This window comes from Dissoconium aciculare, assembly GCF_010015565.1.
Source record: "Dissoconium aciculare CBS 342.82 unplaced genomic scaffold K489scaffold_13, whole genome shotgun sequence".
Classification (NCBI taxonomy): domain Eukaryota; kingdom Fungi; phylum Ascomycota; class Dothideomycetes; order Mycosphaerellales; family Dissoconiaceae; genus Dissoconium; species Dissoconium aciculare.
The window spans coordinates 1-17,515 of record NW_022984963.1 but is presented as its reverse complement, the minus strand read 5'-3'; the positions used below and the strand labels follow the sequence as shown (position 1 = coordinate 17,515).

The following is a 17,515-nucleotide window of genomic DNA, read 5'->3' as shown; positions in this document are numbered from 1 at the left end:
GCTCTAAAGGAGAATCATCCTTCTCTCAGACGTCATGTAGTCAAATTCCAATTCGACCGAATTCAGTCTGAACGCGATCGAGCGTTAGGGTTACCCTTGAGAGGTTGGGGTTGATATTAATCATCATTTCACACTCACTTTATGTGTGCCCGTCCAACATGAGGCACTTTCATCCACGCAAGACCCAATGTTCGAGGTGGCTCTTATATGGCAATTCGTGGCGAACGGGCGGGAGAACTATGTGACAGGTCATCGCTTCGTGAGACGTATTGCTGGTCACGCTTGTTGGCAGATCTCAGTTGAAGATCATCATGGCATTTGGACATTATACAACCTCGTGATCCGTCAATCACAAGGTACGACACCTAGCTTCGCGGGACTGCTAGCCCACGGCCTTCCACCTCCGCGGACAGAGCCACCAGCTTCCACACGATGGTCACTAGACTCTCGGCATCATCCTCGAGCGCAGGCTCCAACTCCTTGACCAATTCTCTCGGGTTCCGTCTCTCCTTGATACCCCCGAGAAGCGTATCGACCAAGAGCTCCTCCTGCACGCCCAGGTAATAGACCACCTTTCTCTCGATGAAAGGCCGCAAATGGTCATTGATGATTGTCGGTGTGACGGATGCCCATCGGATCGGATACGCAAAGATGGCGTCTGCGTTGGTCGGCATCTCCGCAGCAAGGTCCCGTTGAGCCTCGCGCTTCTCCTGATCGGTGAGCCCTTCGCCGTTCAGTGGCACGGTCGACGTGTCGGTCAAAGGTTTGAGCTCGGGTCGACGAATGCCGGCTTCGACTGCATCCTCTTCGTCTTCAAGCAGACCTTCGATCTCCGTCGCGGGTTGTGCGGATGTGGCCTTGGTGGCTTGATTCTTAGATGATGTCCCGAGATTGATCTTGAAGCCTCCGAAGCCTGTGCCTGCCGTCGCGTTGGCCTGCCCGTCGGTCTTGGAGGTTGGCATACTGATACCCATCTGATCGAGGAAATTATCCGCCAAGCCACGCGCCTCTGCCTCTTGCTTTCGCTCCTCGGCTTTCTCGCGTTGCTCGGCTTGACGGTCTCGGTCATCACTCCGAGCTTCGGCTTCACGGGCCGCCGCACGTCGACGGACCCATCCCGACCGATTTGCGTAGTATTCTTCTCTCATGTCGCGGGCTTCCTTGTCGTCGTCCCATCGTTCTAGATGAGAGAGTATGCGGTCGCGTTCTGCTGCCTGCTTCTTCAGCTCAATCTCTTCGCGAGTTCTTTCGCGTTCTTGAGCTGCAGCACGCGTACGCTCGCGATTCTGCCACCTGCGCACGGCATCGGCGTACTGCTCTTCGAGCTCTGCCTCTCTCTTTTCTTGCCGGCGCCTCTCCAGTTCCTCATCCGACTCGTCTGCCGTCTCGTCTTCACGATCTACGGTGATGGCGACCGCGGTACCGTTGGGGCCCGCCCCTGACACAAACGTGACCCCGTTGGTGTAATCGCTCGGAATCTGTGCACCTCGGAAACCCTTTGGCCCGGATGGAGCACCTTGTACGCCCTGTGCTGCACTTCCCCGCGGCCCGAGAGGAGCCGCAGCACGAGATTGCATCCCAGACCTCCGTCGCTCTTCCTGTTCTAGCTCCTCTTCCTTGCGCAGCCGCTCCAAATCGCGGCGATTGGATCGATCGCGGAAGGCCTTGATTTCCTCTGCAACTGTTGCCCGCATTTCTGCAGGGATATCCGCGAGTTCGTCTTCGAGTTCGACAGGGATCGTCACAATTTCGGAGCCTGTCCCATTGGCTTCACCGTTTGCATTGCCCATTGTTGTGTCACCAGTGCCATCTGTGCCGTTCCGAAAACCATTGGCTGTGCTTGCGTCGGCAGAATCGTTGCTAGCCAGCGCGGCAAGTGTTTGCCGAAGATCTTCTTTGCACCCGTCAATCCGGAATTGTCGGGCACTGTCCTCCTCCTTCCTGCGACTTGTCCAATCTTCAATGTACTTCTTGCTTTGGTCGTCGACCACCACCAGGAGCTGTACAGATTTGACCGTATCAGTCTCACCGTCCTCCTTCTGCACTTTTCCGCTCGCGTTGTAAAGCGGGACTTTGACGCCCGGGAGGATCTCACTCGCCGCCTCCAAGCTCTCCACATCCTCATACTCTGCGAATCCGAATTTGCACTTCTTGTCTTCTGCGTCGTACCCTCGCGTCCATCGTCGTAATTTGCCCGCACAACGTAAGACCGTCTCCAGTCGATCATCATCAGGAACCCCGGGTACCAGGCCGCCGATGAAGATGGTGCGCGCGACTTCCTCCCGCATCAACGGCTGTAGCGCCATCATGTTCTCACGCAGCTGCTGTCGTTCCCGGTCCATGTTCCTGTTTGAGCCCGAATCTGCGCCCAGTCCGAGTCGACCACGATTGCCTGATTCTTGGTTGTGAGGACCTCTCCCATCTCTACCGCCACGATCTCCTCCAGCCGATCGATCCGGCTGCGCATCTAAGCCCAAGCGTATCACGGGTGCATTGAAATTTATGTTCGGGATATTCGGTGGTTGGAACTGGGCGCGCATCGGCGCAGCCGATTGTGGTATTTGTGACAGGCCTGGTGCGGCTTCCATCCCGGGAGGAGCACCGAATGTCGGTGGGAAAGCCATTGCTGGATTCATTGAAGGCGGAGCACCGCCATAAGGTGTCTGTTGCGCGCCGCCAGGCATGCCGGGAGGTGCGCCATAATTATAAGCCATGCTTGCTCCAGCGGCGATCCAGATGGTGTCTCGTCACAAAATTGTCATGCGACTGGAGGGAAGAGGGGTATGTTATCGCTTGCTTTATTGGATGTTCAGGGTTTCATAAGTAGGTCGAGCGGGTTGATTTGTTGTTGTGGAAGAAAAGTCAACGACATGTCGGGCTCTCTCTCCAGACTCGCACCCTAGCTTCAGGCACGTGCACGTAGGAAGGCTTTGTGCTCGGCACCACCCGCTCGAAATCGCGGGAGTCCGCTTTCGGCAGGTCCGCACACTTCTCCGATTGTCACGAACACGAACGACTTCATTTGTCGTCTTAGCAGCCTGCTTCGACTCCAGCACTAATCATGGATATTTGCAAGGCGGCCAGGTCGTCATTGCGGGCATCGCGCTCAGCTTTGCGATGTCCCAATACGCATGTGCGAAATTTCCGCTCCACCAGCCTGCGACATCAGGAGACCGCGTCACAAAGTGTCGACAATGCGAGTCCATCATCACAAGGTCGGGTTGCGCCAGGTTTCAGACTCGCCTCGTTACTCGATTCAATTGAGCCAACACGCCCAGACCACACGAGCACTTATGGCAGCTTTGCCCCTCGGCGAAGCATACCTACGGACCCTGGTCGACCTTCTAGCAGGTTCGATGCATTGGGTTTGGAAAATACCAAGGCTTCGGATTACTTGCAGCAGCCTTCAGAACCAGTCGTGAAGCCCCTGCTCAAGCTGGGCCCGAATGTCGGCCGCTCATTCCATGTGGATGCCGGTCGGGGGCTTGACGTGGCCAGAGCTTTCCGCAATCTCGACACCGCTTGTAAGAGGAACAAAGTCAGAACGGATTTTCTCAAACAACGATTTCACGAGCGGCCAGGTCTGAAGCGAAAACGGATACGATATGAAGGCAAGATCCGTGGCTTCAAAGCCAGGTTTACCAAAGTTGTGCAGATGGTTCAGAGCATGACTAAGAGTGGTTGGTGATGGAAGAAGTCATGCGGGAAATACTTCGTTCCCATCATGAACTCCACCGAGAAAGAGGTGGTAGAGCTTGCAAGGCCAATGACTCTACACATTGTACCAGTGTTTGCGGGAGAAGAATACGATTTTGGTCAGCTCGACCACGCGGACACTATTCGACCGAGGTGTATTTCGCGCTTGAGGCGGCAAAGTGAAGAGCGTTTGATGCGCACGTTCGAGGAAGTTGTGCCGGCGTCTTCTTGGGCGGCGAAAGACTGGCACAAGACATGTGTGGACTTGAGGTCCTCGGCTGTATCATTTGTACAAAAAGGTTGGGCGTCTAGAAACGGCGACTCGCATGAGCCTGGAGTTGCAAGAGCGGAGGGAGCACATCAGAAATAAACCTCTCTACATCATCACCATTTTTCCTTGCCCTGACCATTCAAGAAAACCAGGCGATCATTGGTTGACTGCGTGCTACCAATTTTTAAGTGTTAAGCCAACGTGACCACTGTATCATTAACGTATAGAGCATCAATGTTGACGACATGTTGTCACTGCCGCGCGCGCCGTGAGGAAGCTGCTGGGCTCGATGTGCGTGTCCCGTATTACGCGAGGGCCGGCCAGAACTCGTCTTCTACAAAGAGAACTTGCCGATATGCTATCTCACACTCCTTGAAGAGCCAGTCGTCGTGCCCGATTTGAGCATCATCACCTGGAGAAAAAAGAATCACATTAGTAGACACACTACGACTGCTAAAAGGTCGAACGGCATAGCGATGGAGGAAGAACGCGCGAAGATGACCTCGGCGCAGCTAAATCTTACTCAGTTCATCGACAAGAGCACGAATGTTCCCTACGAATTTCGCAAACTCCTCGGAGCTCCAGTTCGGAATGAATACTCTCTGCATCACATCGCGATCAGCTTCAGCGATGCTAGAATCGATGTGACTGGAGGCGAATCGCCAGGCGCGTAGATAACACTCCTCTGAGGCCCACAGGATAACCAGCCCTACGAGCACGGGGCGACCCATGCTCGTCGCACCGGCGAACAGATCTTGATAGCAACGCGTTGCTTGTGCAGGGCGCGGGTCACAGATGTCCTCGAGCCAACCTTCTGCAGCGGCGGTGTCCTCGAACAGGGCGAGCTCCCTCCGGATATTCGTGAGGCAATCGATGAGCTGATCGGCGATACGCCATTGCAGCGAGGCCACGCGGTCGACAGAGCTGGGCAGACGCAGCCGTGCGAGCAGGTCGCCTATGAAGTTTACGTATGACAGGGCGTAGAGCCGATCTTGGGCTAACCAGTCGCGTAGCTGGGTGAGTGGCAAAGTGGCCGTTGCGGCTGCGGCGAGGAAAGGATTGGTGGTGGCGGCCGTGAGGAGAGGCTCCTCCACCTCCTGGAGAAGGTGTGCTGTCAAGGATGGCATGATCACGTCTCTCTTTTGGCTCTCTTGTGTGTGTGTGTGTGTGTCTCCACATTGGAAAGGTCACGGGGAAAGGCAGGAAAGGTAATACTGTAGCAACCTCCAGCTTGTGAGTCTATCAACAATAGAACACTATGGAGTCCTTGCTAGCTTGCACAATGGTACTGCTTTGACGACCGGAGCGTGCTCGAAACGAGGACTTTGGTTTGCACTGTCGGTGCTTTGCATTTGTTAGTTGCAGGGGCGAGTGTCCAGATCACCCAGGCACGACGACTCCAGCGATTAATGATTCCTTGCAGGTAGGTGCAGATCGACAGGGCACCGGGTGTGGGGTAGTTGGGTGTCGCCCGCTCGAGAATGATAATCTGATGTTACCTCGCATTCGTCTGTTGTATGTATACACCTACCTAGGCAGGCAGCTAGGAGAACCAAAATAGCTGGAGGCGACTGTCCGGAGCATGAATCATGACTGCCATGCACCTGCATCTGCCAACACGACCTTGCCGCCAGACTCCAGCACGGATATAATAAGTGCTAGGTGTGTGCTGGGTGCTCTCGGTCCGGGATCCTGCAGTCCACCCGAGTCTTGGATGAGTAGCATGCTCCTTCCCGATTGTCCGTCGCCCACCCCACAAGCATGACCAGCGCTGTCGACTGTACGCGCAGTCGCAAAGCACGTCCACCACGCGCCCCCTCTAGTGCAGACTGGAATCATTGGACAGTGCACCTGGGGCAAGTCTTTAACAGCCATTTCGACCGCGTACGCTTGACAGAGGCGCAAGACCCACCAGACAGACTTTGCGCCACTAAATGACGCCACTGGTGCCTGGACTTCGACCGTGCACTTGCTCAGAAGAGACGGACTGGATATTGGCGGCACATGGACATGCATAATGTATTATTATCATTCCTATTGTCCATCACTCTATCACCTCTCGGAAGCACGGAATCATTAAAGGCCCGTAATTGACAAGAGTGGAGCAAGTTACATGGCAATGGGGCGCATTGGCGGAAACAAAGGTTAAAATCCTTTTCTCGTTCGTAATTTCAAGGTATCAAAGGTGATGAGTATACGCCAACAACTTTTTGGCCATGACAGCTTGAATGAATCACTGCTGTCCAGGTACATTTTAGCGAATTCGTGATGTCGTCAAACGAACAGGTCACTACGCAGAGGCTCGAACCTCCGGCTTAGCAGATGTTGCTGAATAAAATATCGTAAAAGTCGTCGCTGGACCGGGAGCTCCCCGGAGGAGATGTGCAAGGGTATGTAGCGTGTGACACCTCTCAATTGCTGTTGGTGAAGTTCGCAGCCCCGTTGAGCCCATTCATGTCTCCGCCATTCGGAATCCCGAAGAATTCAAACCAGTCTCCAACATTGAGCGTAGTCGGTACCATGGGTCCTCCAGCGCTACTCGGATTGCTCCATGAATCTTCTGGTTTTTGCTGTGGCTGCATCGTATTCAACTGTGCCCAAGCTGCCGGATCCTGCTGATAGTTCATGGGCTGGATTTGCTGCTGGTTGTGTGATATGTTACTACCAGGCGTATGAACTGAGGGTGGCTGGAATGCTTGCTGAGGATGTGATGAAGGTCCGCGTAGAACAGGATCGAGAGGGCTGTTGGTCTGGACTGGGAAGAGGGCATTGTGTTCAGGTGGGAAGAGCTGCTCTGGCTGATAATTCTGCCATAGGTCTTCTGAGATCTTGGGCGAGCCTCGTGTGTGCAAGAAGAAATCGGGTGGTGTGCCAGGATAGGCCAAGTGGTTAAACGGCGTGGTCGGTCGTGTATCTGCACGCGATACGCCCATGAAAGCATCGGTTGTCTGCCTCACAGGCGGGCTGGTGGCAGAAATCTGTGGAAGCTGCTGAGATTGTCCATTCTGGCCAGGCAAATCACGGGAAGGGGTCATGGCAGGGGACTGTGGACGGGACCGTTCATAAGACATCTGCGGCGCCGGTGGCCCGTTAGAATAGCCCATTTCCATGTCGTCAAATTTCCGCTTGTGCGCATCGCTGGGTTCCGCGTTGCCAGAGGTGGTGGCTGCGTCCTTGTTCTTGCCATTAACGAAGCTGTGCTTGCCCTTTTGGTGACGACGGCCTGCTGCTTTCTGGAGTCGCTCTTCGAGGACTTTGTTGCCAAGGATGGATTCAAACAGAGTATGCACCATCTTTGCGACGAGCCAAACCTTCGATACATCCTTCAATGCATTCATGCACGCCGTCAGCCGCTTCTGGGTCGCCAATACAATGGACTGGTTGGAAGACCGCATTTGGTAGACGTGCATGATCAGTGCGGAGAAGAGGCTGTAGACACTGCAGGGCTTGTTAGTCTCCGCTTTTTGACATGCCGATCATCCCGCATAGGGTAAACTTACATAAATGCGGGGGTGTACCGAAGCTGATCATGAGTTTGTAAAGCTTCCATAATTGAGGTTATCATCCCTGCAGCTTGGTAGGCAATTGTTCGTGACGGGTAGGCTGTCTCCTCAGGGTAGCCGTTAAGTGGCTTGGAATCAGGGGATCCTGCCGGAGGCATGTGTGCCCGGTGCAATAGGCAGAGTGTTGTGCTGCGATTCGCGATTAGTATATCATAGGCCAGCGTGTTGTGCCGAATCACTTACTAGTAGTTGGAGTGAAGCAGCGCAGACCAGAAGTGGTGTCTCTGCGGCTCCCACCGTACCTCTGGGGGGCAGTTTTGAAGCCAATCGGCAAGCGCCATGTCGCTGTGAGTAAGGTCTAGCACATTATTGCGCCGCATCTTTGAGGCGACCGAGTATTGTTGGGAAAGTACCAGCCCCATGATTTCGCAAAGCTTGACGTAGTTGAGGAAGAACTGGACGTGGATTTCGTCCGGAGGATAGTCTGAGGGTCTGTCGATCTCGTCGTCAATGAAGTCGTCTGCACAAACCATTTCGACGTCGGAGTCCTCTATGTTGATCGAGACGGGACGACCCAGCGCTACAGCAACAGATCGATCGCGCGTGAAGAGGGTCCACCAAATTCGCTTCCAAAGTCGTTTGTCGGCTTTGCTGAGCTGCGAACCTTCGACGCTGCATAATGTCAGACGAGTCCATGAAGAAGTCTTACGAATGGGCATTCATCATACCTTCGATGCATTCCTGATCCCTGCGCAACGATGACAGCCACTCTGCTCCAGTAGAAAACATTCTTTGTAACGTCTGAGAATGAGAGAAGTTAGTCTGACAACCCCTGTTGGCGATTGTAGCTTTTAGTGCTCACCTTCAGGGCCTTCCCAGTACCACCCCATCAGTATCAGTGCTTGAACAATAGTCACTCTATCATCTTCATAGTTGGCATCGTATAACGCCTTTGCCCTCTTGTAGAACGTCATGGCTGCCGGTGTCGTCGAGCCGTTTGCGTCCATGAGCTGCGGGTTGTTACACACACGAGATCCCGCGAGGAGAATTGCCTGGAGCAACAGAAGTGAAGGCGGGTTCTTTGGGTCCCGGTAGCGGCGCATGAATCTGCTGCGATTGATGACTGGTACTACTGGTGCGATCCATTGAAAATACGCATCTACTAGCTCGTCGCAGAGCGCGCGGGGAGGGAGCAAGAAGGCACCTCGTTGATGCAGGATGTCGATCTCGACATTGTCCAGCTCGTTAATGCGCGCGCGAGCACCGCGCACGTTTTCTGGCAGTGGGTAGTGCACTACATCGGTCGTCCCATGACGGTCTTGCACGAGTAAAGAAAGGTTGGAAGATTCTCCAAGGTATGCCACCCGTCCGGCCTCTTTGATTGGTGCTCTGGCAAATTTCGGTTTCATGTATTGCACGTATGTGCTGTTGTTGGTCTGTTGGCGGGAATAATACTGCTCCGAGCCTTCGGTTTGTGGCATTCCAGCAGTGGTATTGACTCCAATCTTCTCAGCTGAGACATCGCGAGGAGCCGCGGGCTCAGTCCGAGCAGGTACTGCATCGCTACTTGATACCGAGAGTGGCGCAGGTGGTGTTTTCTCAACGTCGCCATTGATCGATTCGGCTTTATCACTGTGAAAACTGTCAACGACTGCTGCAGTCGGTGGAACAGGAATTGAGATGTACCTGTCGGTCTCTTTCTTTCCAGCGGTTTTTTTGCGCTTCGGCGCAGGAATCTTGCACTCGATGGAGAAGGCGACACAGTTTGTGCATGGCACCCCGAGACTGGCCGCATCGCAACGGACCTTTCGAGCATGGCATGTCTGAACAGATGAATTGTCAGCGATGTGGATTGCGATTTGTATCTCAATATTACGAATGAAGCACATACCTCACAAGCTCGTGATGCGCGTTGTCTGTTGACCAGACTTATGTCAGTGAGAACCGCGCGCGCATGATTTGAACCGGCTCAGACAAACCTGCGAAAGCTGGGATGGCCCGGCATCTGGTCTTTGGGAGCGTTGGTACTCCCCGGCGGTGCCATTGCATTGGTCGGCGGCGACGGTTTTGAGTCGGTGCTCATGGCGAGCGGTCGTTCACCCGCCATGTTGGGCTGTTGGTATTCGGCAGAGGGTCTCGGGTTCTGGTTGTGGTCGCAAACGTTTTCGGGCGTCGGTGTGCTTGCCCCGGTCGGAAATTTCAAGAACACAAGCTGCAGGCGTCTTTCTGAAGCAGCATGACCTCAAGAGCAAAAGTAGGAGAGGAAGCTCCGACGACTTTGAAAGCTGTTGGCGTGGTGGGAGAGGGCGATCGGACAGCAGAGGGCGGAGCGGAAAGAGAAGAAGCGATGGTGGAAGTGAGTCGGCTAGTGTAGTGGTACAACACGGTAATAATAAGAACTGGAGTGGTCAAGAGATCCCGGAATGGGCCTGACAGTCAGTATGGTGGTGGCCCGCGCTAAAAGATTAGTGGAGAGAGCTGGAGGCTTTGAACTTTGATCTCTGCTGCCCTCCAGGGCTGGTGCATAATAAGTTGGGTGCAGGTGTGCATGAACAAGCACTAGTTTAGTGAATACATTATTCAACCCTCCTCCTGCACTACAGTATGGGCCTGTATGGCGTCCCCGTCGGTACCTAGATTTCTTGGGACTTTCCCCCCAGGTCGATCTACAGCAGGTATTGCTTGCTTGTGACGGGGGGAAAGGAAAGTACCAGGTAATGTCGTGACATACAGTCTTTTACATGCGGGGTTTCTCACACATCAGATGTGATGGTCGTCGGAACATTGCCGCCTGGCATGGTCTTCGCAGACGAGACGGATGTCTCTCCATCGTAGCAAAACCACGAGCGACGATGAGACGGTGTCGGTGAGGAGTCTTTCCAGTGATGCAACAATGTGTCGAGTTCCTCCATTCTGGAGAAAGCTCGATGACCACAGGACAACGCGTGCGACTGCCTGTATGTGGTGCAGCTCGTTCGCGATTTCTCTCACAGCGCCCACGCTCGCTGGCGCACACAACGTGATCGAGGGACCCATACACACACCAGCCCTGTGCTGGTTGCGGCCGTATTGCCTGGCCCTGCCGTCCTAGCTGCCAACGTCGACACACAGCCATCTGGACAGTGGCCCATGGCTCGCGACGACGCGATAGCCCAGTCTAGCCTCGATTCTGGAACATTGGCTTTCGACGGCCACCTGGGCAATGAGTCAAGCGCACGAAGCCGGTCTTACACATCACTGATGCGGAATAAATGTTTGGTGTGAAATTACGCTGCCGTCTCGCTTCCTTAATGATTGATGACGAAGGCCATCAACACGCAACTGTGCGCACAATCTCCCGATGTGTAAATCTCCTTGAATGAATGGAATGGTTGTTGTGTTTTCGCAAGCGTGCGCCCAGGCGCACTTGCCTTACATTAATTACCCATGGCTCATGCCATCGATGTCATCTGCCGCGTGCGATCAGATGTCATCGTCTCTTGCTTCACCTTCAGTTGAAACAGCGTTGGAGTCTGCCCCAAGATGTACGTACTGTCGCGATACTTTGGCTTGACGTCGCGCAAGCTTTCAGAAGTCCGCCGACAATGAACGGAGGCAGGTACGAAGCGTTTCCCGTGCAGGTACAAATCGAGCTGTACATTGGGCAGGCTTCACACAATTTATTAGCCGTCCATCCAGGGTCTCGTCGCCCTGGTGTCACATTTTGTCAATAGGAATAACAGCAATGATTGATTCGGTGTTTCGACATTTGCAAGCAGTCTTCAAACATACGAGATTTCCTTCATTCTCCAGTTTTCTGCACTTTTGAGATTGTTTTGACGCTGCTGCTTTCTCAATCGCACCTCCATTGCCCTGCGAAATTTTTTCACAAACGATGGTATGCCCCAAAGATGTCGATATTGCGTCCAGTTCACAAGTTGATGATGCTTCAGAATATAATCGGACGGGAGGCTCACATGACTCACTAGATACTCACATCACGGACGACTGATAAGTCACCCGCCAGACTTCGAATTCACAGGCAAGATTGTAGAAACCGTCGTTTTAATTCAGCCGTGAGAGTGCACCGTACGATTCGCCCGATAACCCCATGTATCTGCGAGACTCTGGCTACAATATTGATTGTTGTTGGCTCCTATCGTGGTTGAGCTTAACATGTGCCCAAGTGCATGTGGTTTATAGGCTTGAGCGTGCGAACGCTTTAACTTCTCCGTGATTTGACGCAGCTTCTGGGCGCGAGTCTGTCCATCAAGTTATGGATGGTGTTTGTCATCCATTCTCGAGTCGGAAGAATTGAGACGTTGCTCACTCTAGGCAGACATCTCCTGGGATGCACAACACCTGCAGATTATGATCATAAAGGTGCCGGCGGGCGCCTTCACATTTCGCGCAAGCAGTTTTTTGTCTGCATGATTTCAGGTGGTCTCGTCTAGCCTCATCTGCATATGCCATAAAGGCACCTGCAGTGTCGAAATTATGTGCACATGCATCATCTCGGCGGGCTTATCCACACCTCGAGCAGTCCCGTGACGCGCCCGCATCCTTTTTCTCGGACGACACCACCAGACGCAGAGGCGAAGTAGCAAACATCCGTGTGATTGCCGAGATCGACGGTTCATAGCGAGCAACTAAGATCTCGCGTCCTCAGTGATCGGCTGACTACTCATCAGACTGGCTCGTTGTCTCTTGAGCACTTTGAGATCGTAACGATGATATTTGATGTCATCAAAATTGATTGAGAGTGGGATGTCCGAGACCCTTGCCAACATCCGCGGTGTTGGACGAATGTGTGTGGCCAGGTCAGACGACCCATCACTTCGCAATCGACTTCGGACGTGCAATCACAGTTGGCATCCTGCATCCCCCGATGTCAACCCCTGCCAAAGGTGCGTACGGGATATGAGCGATCGTGTGCGATCTCCAGCTTTTCCGACCTTAGCAGCAATCTTCACAAGCGAGGTTTAGTGGCCCATGTCTCACGGTCCGTCTGTTCCCCAGATTACGACAATCACGCTTCGAAACGGTTCTCATCATACAATGACAGACACACGCGCGTTTGCTTAACGTCTGGCGCATCCGGTGCATCCCAAGACTCTTCAGCCTTGGTCAGGATATGCAGAACGAAGCTGTTCGCAGCAAAAGCACAACATGTTCTGAGCTCATGTTTCTGGCCATTAAGCATGTTCCCACGTCACAACTTGCTGAGGTCAATACCCATTTGGCAGTCACGAATTCAGATTAAACCTGCGTACCATTGTCCTCGCGCATTGTACTCCTCCGGTCCGTATTGATTTCGTGGTCTTGCATGATGCTACGTTCGTCGGACGAATGCGGCTGCACCACACGCGGCTCGTCATTTCCTCCAGCCAGTCCCGCTAATTTATCCGAGGTTGAATCCAATGTCATGGCAGTAGGGAGCTGTCTCCAGGGCTATTAGGCTGGGGTGGAAATGGCAATTGATGCAAGAGCCTTAGCGCCCGCACCCTTCCCCAGTCGTTCGTGGTGGAGTTTGAGAGACAGCAGCCTCTTATTACCCTGCGCCATGAGCGGGCACGCTTCCAGACAATGGCCTTCATTTTGACAGGATTCTGGTCGCACACATCGAAGGTTTCCGGTGTTGCTACTGATGAAGGCTCCCTGCGTTACTTGTTTGCATCCTCGTTGACTACAGCTTTGCAACGCTTAACACACGCCAGCGCATTGGTGTCGGACGATTCGCTGGCATGCGCGATATATTCCGCTACGTCGCGACTGTACAGTATTGTGCATGTTTGCTCTTACGTCAATGTCTGACAGGAATCTGGTGGCTCACCCGGTTCAGCAAATACCTTGGTACACACTCGTCACGTCAAGAACTCTCACGCGCATTGTAGTTCATCCACTCTTTATGTGATACGATGTACCAATATCATGTAATAGCGATGAGTCTGAAGTCCGCCTCAGTGGTTTTCGATGACCGACTTCTAGTGCACTATTGGAAATGGGGCATCGATGTGATAAGTCCATTTTGATAAAATCGGGAGTCCAGTCGATAAGTGCTTGCGAACCGCATCATTGGTAGAAGCGTGTCATCATCCTTCGAGAACATTTTCCAGGTACTGTGCTCTTTCGCCTTGACCCTGGTCTGTAGGTCGCTGATCCGAAAGTTGTGCCTCGGCATGATGCAATGCGTACTGAGAAGCTGTGGTTTCAATCATCATGGGAGATACATCGATGTACTTGTCGACCGTCAGGGTACGGCCGGAAGCACTTTTCGAGGCGCTACAATCAGTCTAACGAACCACATCTGGTTCTGCATTCGACAATGCCATTGGTGGACAGTCCTATATCTTCCGAATATCTACTCCTTCATTTGCTTCATCTGTGAGCGATTCGGAGATATCTGTATATGAAACTTTATTAGATTTGCGAACACGAGCGGGATGATATGCGGATCTAGCGGTGACGACGTTGGCGTGTGGACGCCCGGGTGTCCGTCCGATGGACGTTACTTCTGCTGTTTGATCCTGTTTACTACAGGCATCGCTCAAATCGGAATAGACACTCCGACAGCTTGAAACGTCATTTCACTTCCAAGGTTCACTCTGTTCACGGGTCCTTTTGAATAAATTACCTAGGTAGATACAGTAGCTATCCACTACACGAGATGCGTTGCTGCCTGCTGAAATAGGACTCACCTGCGTGTATGCTGTTGCATGCTGTTAATGTCACCTGTCTAGAGACTACAGATTATTGCTAGAGCTTGCGGGTGCTGGGCTCACCAGCCGCAGGCCACATTTAGCAATATTTCGGGCGTGCGTTGATGCAGTAGTTTTTCTCGCAAAACAACTTTATCGAGCGCATAAGGACATTCTCCACACCCATACAAAGGATAACAGACCGACAACTGGTAAAGCATCGACTCGAAAGCACTCCAATCGCGGTTAGAAACTTGCTGACATCAGGCCATTGTTATGAATATTCTTTCGCGGGAAAGGGACTTCAACATTGTCGCGACTGTGCACGCGTCACTGTGGAGAAAGACCATCACCTGGACATACTGCAATATCTGGGAAGTGCGTCGACTTTGAAATTGCCGAACTGCGGGGACAATAGGCCCATGTCGACACCGGTGAAATGACAAGCGAGAACAATAGACAATAGAGCATACCTAGATGTCGTGGATCAGTGCTTAGCAGTATCGTGAAGCACGGAATATGAACAAAGCCCAATTGAAGACGCCCGGAGTGGGGTGTCAAACGTTTTGGAGAACAGCACTTTAGACTTTACAGAGATGCAATTGCCTTGTCAACATCATCTCGGTCGCCCCGAAGTTCACTGTCGATATCGTTGCCTCCTTGAGATATGGATCGCAGCCTCGTGTAAAGCTCGATCACATCTTTGGCCCTTTTAAGGTCGACATCTACGTCATCTTTCTTCTCCTTGGTCGCGATAGCGGACACATCCCTTTGGTCAGACACCAGATTCATCGCGGCATTTTGATCTTGCTGTTTCACTGTTAACCTCCTGTACTTGAAGTGGCATTTGACGAAAGTCCGGGCCTACTGACGCAGACTTGCAGTGACTTCAAGTCAGAAAGGAATTCAGCGACCTGCATCCTGAGTCGTGACCGGGCGTGCACGTCTGAAAAGACCCTTTGTTCAGACTATAGATGAGCTCTATAGAAAAGAAAAATCCCGTGAAGATGATAGTAGATTTGAGAAGTGTTGCTTCGGATAGTTGTAGAAGGACGCACTTTGCACATTACATAGCGTTTGAGCATCGACCCAGAGGCCGTCATTACAGCAAGCATCCGCAGCCTGCTAGGGTTACTGCTCGTGGCAACGGGCCGTGCCGCTTTTGTGGGCTTTACTATCGAAAGTCGAGAAGTGACGCGCTTCCAAATGTACTTTGTAACGGACGCTTCTGATCGACAGTGTGTACAAGCCACAAGCTTTGCCGGAGCATCATGAACGAGGGCACCAATCTCCCGCCTGTCTGACCGCAGCCAATTCGGACGTAGGCGCGAGTTACAGAAAACGCCGTAATCTGCAAACAGGATTGCCGGTAAACATGTCAAGAGCGTTGCAAACAGGCGCAGATGCGCGAGCATTGAGAGACACCAAGTTCCCGGAGATCTTCAAGCAGAAGGTCGACATCACGAAAGTACAATTGCCTGTGATAAAGAAGTGGATGGCGGACAAGATCACGAAACTCCAAGGTTTTGATGATGACTTTCTCCCGATCATGATTGAAGAGATGCTGATAGAGCACAGGGTAAGTGCACTCTCCACTCGGGAATTAGAGCCTCGTGGCTGATTTATGCGCTGCAGGATATTAGAGAGATACAGACCAGTATTCGAGATTCGCTGGGGCCTCCGACCGCCGCTTTCTGTTTGGAGCTATGGAAGCTATGCCTCAGCGCACAACAAGATCCCAACGGAGTCCCGAAAGAGCTGCTGGAAGCAAAGAAGCTCGAAGTCAAGCAGCAAAAGGTACGCTGAGGTTTCAGAGGGGTGAGATTCTCAGATTGATTATCTAGGCTGATACCTCCGAATAGCTCGAAGAAGAAAAGCAGCGCGAAGCTGCTCGAGTCCGGCAAGAAGCCGAACGTAATCGTGAACGCGAATTGGAGCATATCAGGACACGGGAGCGTGCTGAGCGACGAGAGCAGAGTGACCGCATTGTCCGAGATGGTCGAGCAAGAGATGGAACACAAATTAACCGTCGTGGTACTGAGCATCGCTCACCCCCTCCACATCAACGATCTCAACCACGGCGTGACGATGACGACTTCTACAGAGCCCCACGACGCACGACCGACAGCTACATCCCATCAAGTCGCGGCCGCGGACACAAAAGACCTCGTTCGCGGTCGTCGACGCGGTCCCTTTCACGATCCCGTACACGTTCACCCCGGCGCACTCGCCGTTCTCTATCAACATCCCGAACTCCACCACGCCGCCGCACTCGCCGACGACGATCGCCTTCAAATTCGCCATCCCGTTCACCTGTGCGCCGTCGTTCGAGATCCTCAGACCGTCGCAGCAGTCCACCGAGGCGACGAGACGACCGAAGGCGATCTTCCTCCCCTCCGTACTCAGCTAAGTCAGAACGAGTGCCCAAAGCTGTGGAGAAGTACTCACTCTCCCCGCCCACTGATGACGATCTCATGGCGAGGAGACATGCAGCCAGAAAAGATCCTCGCTTGAGTCGGAGCGTTTCGAGTGACAGCAGATCCCCGCCTCGTCGAAGGGATCGCCCTTCTGACCGAGATCCTCTCCGTCGACACGCTCAGCGCGAAAGCCACGGGTCGTAGGTGCATGCTCGGCGCTGACGCTCATGCTGGCAGAGTCAGCATACTTCACGCACATTCGTGACGGAGAAGTGACACGAATAATGCGCATCAACCGTACATAATCATGAAGTGCTGCTCACCTACCTAGAATCTGACCAGGGTCGCAAATGTTCTTTCGGACTGGTGATCCAGTATCTACGCCGATGCGCTCAGCAGAATCGACAGCCATCGGGCAGTGGCTTTGAGTGATTGAATTGCTTTGAGAACTACGATACCTTGTACACTGCCAACCAACCAAGCACGCTCCGTGACTAGGTAGCCATCGAGTCAAACATGCGCGCTCGCATCCGATGAAAATGAAAATGCACATGGAATCACGCATATGTAGCGTTTCGACGGAAATTCGCAAGTAGCACGTGGCAAGAGTCTCTTTACGTTATTTTGGCGGGCACATGCGTGGTGGCCATTTGCGTCACATCGCGTGTCACAGATGCGCGTTCTCTAGCAGCCCGAGATCTCGCTGCGGACGTCGGTCGCGACTAACGTCCCTCCCGGCGTCGCGAGCCACCCTATGTAACGAGCCAGCATTGGACACTTTGATCGATAATACTCTTCAACACCGATATGAATTTGCTTTGCTGTATCTACACTGTAGGTTAGGATGTTACCCTTCGATCGACCGCTCTACATCGAAATCGGGTGAGTGTTGCAGTCGCTGTGATCGATTCCTTCCTCGTGTAAAATCCTAGTCATCTCGTGAATCGCTAC

General features: G+C 52.9%; 7 protein-coding genes across 7 annotated transcripts; 3 read left to right on the top strand and 4 right to left on the bottom strand.

The window, feature by feature from the left end:
- Window positions 1-383: 383 nt before the first annotated feature.
- Window positions 384-2,513, bottom strand: K489DRAFT_305661 (uncharacterized protein; the record flags this gene model as incomplete). The annotated part of the gene is made up of 1 exon (XM_033600544.1): window positions 384-2,513. A coding segment is annotated over one exon (2,130 nt), but the record flags the coding sequence as incomplete, so codon positions are not given.
- Window positions 2,514-3,430: 917 nt separating this feature from the next.
- Window positions 3,431-3,688, top strand: K489DRAFT_289988 (uncharacterized protein; the record flags this gene model as incomplete). The annotated part of the gene is made up of 1 exon (XM_033600163.1): window positions 3,431-3,688. A coding segment is annotated over one exon (258 nt), but the record flags the coding sequence as incomplete, so codon positions are not given.
- Window positions 3,689-4,273: 585 nt separating this feature from the next.
- Window positions 4,274-5,324, bottom strand: K489DRAFT_64682 (heme oxygenase-like protein). The gene has a single exon (XM_033608799.1). It carries the CDS (start codon window positions 5,092-5,094, stop codon window positions 4,480-4,482), a length of 615 nt encoding a protein of 204 aa, XP_033456393.1. The 5' UTR covers window positions 5,095-5,324; the 3' UTR covers window positions 4,274-4,479.
- A 1,054-nt stretch (window positions 5,325-6,378) lies between these two features.
- On the bottom strand, window positions 6,379-9,577 carry K489DRAFT_412696 (uncharacterized protein; the record flags this gene model as incomplete). Its single annotated transcript, XM_033607959.1, has 8 exons — window positions 6,379-7,405; window positions 7,468-7,659; window positions 7,714-8,142; window positions 8,199-8,271; window positions 8,333-9,102; window positions 9,157-9,293; window positions 9,362-9,386; window positions 9,450-9,577. 8 exons carry the CDS (start codon window positions 9,575-9,577, stop codon window positions 6,379-6,381), a joined length of 2,781 nt encoding a protein of 926 aa, XP_033456392.1.
- Window positions 9,578-10,533: 956 nt separating this feature from the next.
- On the top strand, window positions 10,534-11,226 carry K489DRAFT_64609 (uncharacterized protein). Its single transcript, XM_033608798.1, has one exon. It carries the CDS (start codon window positions 10,833-10,835, stop codon window positions 11,181-11,183), a length of 351 nt encoding a protein of 116 aa, XP_033456391.1. The 5' UTR covers window positions 10,534-10,832; the 3' UTR covers window positions 11,184-11,226.
- Window positions 11,227-14,520: 3,294 nt separating this feature from the next.
- On the bottom strand, window positions 14,521-15,205 carry K489DRAFT_383581 (uncharacterized protein). The gene is made up of 2 exons (XM_033605642.1): window positions 15,020-15,205; window positions 14,521-14,957 (listed from the first exon to the last, which is right to left on the bottom strand). Exons 1-2 carry the CDS (start codon window positions 15,065-15,067, stop codon window positions 14,736-14,738), a joined length of 270 nt encoding a protein of 89 aa, XP_033456390.1. The 5' UTR covers window positions 15,068-15,205; the 3' UTR covers window positions 14,521-14,735.
- A 317-nt stretch (window positions 15,206-15,522) lies between these two features.
- K489DRAFT_325776 (PWI domain-containing protein) lies at window positions 15,523-15,953 on the top strand (the record flags this gene model as incomplete). The annotated part of the gene is made up of 2 exons (XM_033601849.1): window positions 15,523-15,726; window positions 15,783-15,953. The coding sequence occupies 2 exons, from the start codon at window positions 15,523-15,525 to the stop codon at window positions 15,951-15,953; spliced, it is 375 nt and encodes a 124-aa protein (XP_033456389.1).
- Window positions 15,954-17,515: the final 1,562 nt, after the last annotated feature.